The following is a 5,276-nucleotide window of genomic DNA, read 5'->3' as shown; positions in this document are numbered from 1 at the left end:
TAAAACACCTTTTCATGGTGTATATCGCTTTATTTAGGTTTTTTATTTAATAAAATCAAATATTAATAATAATTTAAAATATTTGCACTTGGTTAAGTATTGCATGATTAAAAGCAAAATGACTTATCAGTGATTGTGATTTACATTTCAATAGATTTTTTGTTGTATTAATGATGAGTGTAAATATATACAAGTTTCATTTTGGGTTAATGAGGGTGGAGCTAAACTGACAAAACATAACTAACGAGTTAGCTTCGCCTCTTCTTCTTCTTCTTCTTCTTCTTCTTCGAACTTAACAAATAAATGAATATGACTGTGTGATTATTATTTGGTTGTGTCAATACGACAATGTTTGCATGATGTAAAATCTTTGTAACTACTTTCTGCCAAAAATTGTGACAGGAATAGTACACAAATTACCAACCATGGCCATAGCCTCCATAATGTCCACCATACCCATGGCCATAGGAGATGGCAACACCATGGCCACCACCATAGCCATAGCCATGTCCCAAACCATAGCCATAGCCATGTCCCAGGCCATAACCATGCCCATAGCCGCCATATCCGCCATAGACAACAGGAGCCGCCACAGCCTTAATGACGGGAGCTGCAGCTACAGTTTTGATAATGGGTGCTGCTGTGATAGTCTTTGTGATGACAGGAGCAGCAACTACTTTCTCGATCACAGGTGCTGCGGCAACAGCATATCCTATTCCATGTCCACCATATCCATATCCATGGCCATAACCGCCATAGCCATATCCATGACCATAACCACCATAACCTCCATAACCACCATAACCGTGACCATATCCACCCAGAAAACCGGCCAATGAAGACTGACAGCTGCAGAGAAGAGCCAGCACTAAGATACACTGAAATGGTAACAAGAATATTTTATACAGAAATTTTAGAAAAAAGTTTCTAGAAAATGTAAATAAAGGCCATAGTAATAAAGGCAAATATATAAAATAGGGTGGTCCGAGAAAAAACAAGCAAGAGCGTGCTAAGTTCAGCTGAGCCAAATTTTATATACCCTCCACCATGGATCGCATTTGTCGAGTTCTATACGCGGTATCCCTTTCTAGGCAAACAAAGAATATTGAATAAGAACTGTTATGCTGTTGGAGCTAAATCAAGTTATAGTCCGATTCGGACCATGATTGAGGGATGAACCTTGTAGAAGTCATTGTGTAATATTTCAGTTTATTCGGATAAGAATTGCGCCTTGTAGGGGCTCAAGAAACAAAATCGGGTGATAGGTGTATATGGGAGCTGTATCAAGCTATTGATCGATTCATACCATATATGAGGCATGTATGTTAAAGTTCATGAGAGAAGCCGTTGTATAAAATTTCTGCCAAATCGGATGAGAATTGCGCCCTCTAGAGGCTCAATATGTCAAGATCCCAGATCGGTTTATATGGCAGCTATATCAGATTATGAACTGATTTGGCACAGTTTTCAGAAGTCATAATAAAACACCTCACGGCAAATTTCAGCCAAATTGGATAAGAATTGCGCCCTCTAGAGGCTCAAGAAGTCAAGACCCCAGATCGGTTTATATGGCAGCTATATCTGGTTATGAACCGATTTCAACCATACTCAGGAAAATTGTTGGAAGTTATAAGAAAACACCTCATGCAAAATTTCTGTCAAATCGGATAAAAATTGCGCCGTCTAGTGGCTCAAAAATCAAGACCCAAGATCGGTTTATATGACAGCTATATCAAACCATGGACCGATATTGCCCATTTACAATCCCAACTGACCTACACTGATAAGAAGTATTTGTGCAAAATTTCAAGCGGCTAGCTTTACTCCTTCGAAAGTAAGCGTGCTTTCGACAGACAGACGGAGGGACGGACGGAAGGACGGACGGAAGGACGGACGGAAGGACGGACGGAAGGACGGACGGAAGGACGGACGGAAGGACGGACGGAAGGACGGACGGAAGGACGGACGGAAGGACGGACGGAAGGACGGACGGAAGGACGGACGGAAGGACGGACGGAAGGACGGACGGAAGGACGGACGGAAGGACGGACGGAAGGACGGACGGAAGGACGGACGGAAGGACGGACGGAAGGACGGACGGAAGGACGGACGGAAGGACGGACGGAAGGACGGACGGACGGAAGGAAGGACGGACGGACGGACATGGCGAGATCGACATAAAGTGTCACGACGATCAAGAATATATAGGTTTTATGGGTTCTCAGACGAATATTTCGAGTAGTTACAAACAGAATGACGAAATTAGTATACCCCCATCCTATGGTGGAGGGTATAAAAAGCCGTGTGAGAAAGGGGAGAGATATCTCTTTGAAATTTGGAATTGTTAGAGCTGAGATGATAGCGAGAGTTTGTTAGGGCGTTTTTTGGCAGGCTGTTAGGTTGGTCACCCTGGTATTTCAAAAATTTGTCGGGGCAGCCGAATCTTCGATTGTGCCTGGGCGTGGGAGGACGGGTAATTCACACCCGTCCTCCCACGCCATTTTTTTAATGGTTTGTTTCGTTTTTCTCTAACTGTGCGTTGGATGGCACGAGTGCCATTGCTGCTATACAAATTTTGGCGAGGAGAGTTATTCTCCTGTGTTCCCTCCTTTCTTGTTTTCGCGACATGGTATGCTGAGGTTCCAATCATTGGATAAGCGATATTTTAGGCAGATCGCCCAGACGAGCTGATGCATACGCCTTAGCAGCGTGTCGTCACAAGTCTTAAATAGTTCAGCTGGCACCCATCGGCTCCTGCTGCCTTGTTGTTCTTCAGTCGAGTCACTGCTACTTGGACCTCATACTGACTAGAAGGTTAACATACCATCACCAGTTATTGGATCTACGGTATCCTCTTCGCTGCCATTGTCGGACACTTGTAGCTGGCAAAATTGTGGTTTCCATATCCCACTATCTGCATCAGTTACCAGATTTCCTTCTTTGTCTCTGCAGGTGGGTGTGTCTATGCCAAAAGCATCGTTTTGATGTTCGATTCTTTGGTAAAATTTTCGTACTTCCTGCTGATTTCTGTACATCTCTATTTGCTGACACACTCTTCTTTATACCCACCACCGAAGAATGGGGGAATTTTTATTTTGTCATTCCGTTTGCAACACATCGAAATATCCATTTCCGACCCTATAAAGTGTATATATTTTTGATCAGCGTAAAAATCGAAGACGATCTAGACATTTCCGTCCGTCTGTCTGTTGAAATCACGCTAAAGTCTACAAAAATAGAAATATTGAGCTGAAACTTTGCACAGATTCTTTTTTTGTCCATAAGCAGGTTAAGTTCGAAGATGGGCTATATCGGACCATATCTTGATATAGCCCCCATATAGACCGATCCACCGATTTAGGGTCTCAGGCCCATAAAAGCCACATTTATTATCCGATTTTGCTGATATTTGAGACAATGAGTTGTGTTACGCCAGTTGACATCATTCGTCAATTTGGCACAGATCGGTTCAGATTTGGATATAACTGCCATATAGACCGATCGTCCGATTTAGCGTCTTGGGCCCATAAAAGCCACATTTATTTTCCGCTTTTGCTGAAATTTGAAACAGAAAGTTGTGAAAGGCCCTTCGACATTATTCGTCAGTTTGGCCCAAATCGGTTCAGATTTGGATATAGCTGCCATATAGACCGATCCTCCGATTTAGGGTCTAAGGCCCATAAAAGCTACATTTACTATCCAATTTTGCTGAAATTTGGGACATTGAATTGTGTTAGGCTCTTCGCAGTCCTTCTTCAATTTGGCTCAGATCGGTCTAGATTTAGATATAGCTGCCATATGGACCGATATCTCGATTTAAAGTCTTGGCCCCATAAAAGGCGCATTTATAATCCGATGTCACTGAAATTTGACACAGTGACTTCTGTTAGGCTCTTCGACATCCGTGTCGTATATGGTTCAGATCGGTTTATTTTTAGATATAGCTACTATAGAAAGACCAATATTTTTTTGTTATACACAATTGAACAATGACTTGTACCGATTAGTATTTGGTCCAAATATAAAAAGGAGGCCCCTTACCATTGAGGTTAAACTTGAAACGGACAACTCTCATTAATATGAGAGAAATATGCCCCTGTTCCTTAACGGAATGTTCAGGAGAAATTTAGTATTTAGTATGAATGATTTGGACAACAGTTAGTCGTTTGTTTTTATACCCTCCACCATAGGATGGGGGTATACTAATTTCGTCATTTTGTTTGTAACTACTCGAAGTATTCGTCTGAGACCCCATAAAGTGTATATATTCTTGATGGTCGCGACAATTTATCTCGATCTAGCCATGTCCGTCCGTCTGTCCGTCCGTCCGTCCGTCTGTCTGTCGAAAGCACGCTAACTTCCGAAGGAATAAAGCTAGCCGATTGAAATTTTGCACAAATACTTCTTCTATGTGTAGGTCAGTTGACATTGTAAATGGGTCATATCGGTCCATGTTTTGAAATAGCTGCCATATAAACCGATCATGGGTCTTGACTTCTTGAGCCTCTAGAGGGCGCAATTTTTCTCCGATTTGAATGAAATTTTGCACATGGTGTTTTGATATCACTTCCAACAACTGTGCAAAGTATGGTTTACATCGGTCTATAACCTGATATAGCTGCCATATAAACCGATCTTGGGTCTTGAATTCTTGAGCCTCTAGAGGGCGTATTTTTTGTTCGATTGAAATGAAATTTTGCACGACGTGTTTTGTTATGATATCCAACAACTGTGCCTAGTATGGTTTAAATCGGCCCATAACCTGATATAGCTGCCATATAAACCGATCATGGGTCTTGACTTCTTGAGCCTCTATAGGGCGCAATTCTCATCCAGTTTGACTGAAATTTTGCACGTAGTGTTTTGATACCACTTCCAATAACTGTGCGGAGTATGGTTCAATTCAGTCCATAACCTGATATAGCTGTCATGTAAACCGATCTTGGGTCTTGACTTCTTGAGCCTCTAGGGGGCGCAATTTTTATCCGATTGGAATGAAATTTTGCACATGGTGTTTTGATAGCACTTCCAACAATTGTGAGGAGTATGGTTCAAATCGGTTCATAACCTGATATAGCTGCCATATAAACCGATCTTAGGTCTTAACTTCTTGAGCTTTTAGAAGGCGCAATTCTTAACCGATTAGACTGAAATTTCGCACATAGTGTTTTGATATCACATCCAACAACTGTACTAAGTATGGTTTAAATCGGTCTGTAACCTGATATAGCTGCCATATAAATCGATCTTGGGTCTTGACTTCTTGAGCCTCTAGA

General features: G+C 41.9%; 1 protein-coding gene across 1 annotated transcript; it reads right to left on the bottom strand.

Annotated features, from left to right (window-relative positions):
• Positions 1–416: 416 nt before the first annotated feature.
• On the bottom strand, positions 417–3,035 carry LOC131997692 (cuticle protein 64-like). The gene is made up of 2 exons (XM_059368976.1): positions 2,825–3,035; positions 417–868 (listed from the first exon to the last, which is right to left on the bottom strand). Exons 1-2 carry the CDS (start codon positions 3,033–3,035, stop codon positions 417–419), a joined length of 663 nt encoding a protein of 220 aa, XP_059224959.1.
• Positions 3,036–5,276: the final 2,241 nt, after the last annotated feature.

Source organism: Stomoxys calcitrans, chromosome 1 (assembly GCF_963082655.1).
Source record: "Stomoxys calcitrans chromosome 1, idStoCalc2.1, whole genome shotgun sequence".
NCBI lineage: Eukaryota > Metazoa > Arthropoda > Insecta > Diptera > Muscidae > Stomoxys > Stomoxys calcitrans.
The sequence above is the reverse complement of the archived record's forward strand: the minus strand, read 5'-3'. Positions and strand labels throughout refer to the sequence as shown.

Excerpts from the sequence above, each read along its gene's own strand:
- LOC131997692 (XM_059368976.1), bottom strand. The coding sequence starts at position 3,035 with ATGTACAGAAATCAGCAGGAAGTACGAAAATTTTACCAAAGAATCGAA. Across the intron at positions 869-2,824 it reads AGATCCAATAACTGGTGATG|TGCTGGCTCTTCTCTGCAGC; the intron begins GTATGTTAACCT and ends AGTGTATCTTAG.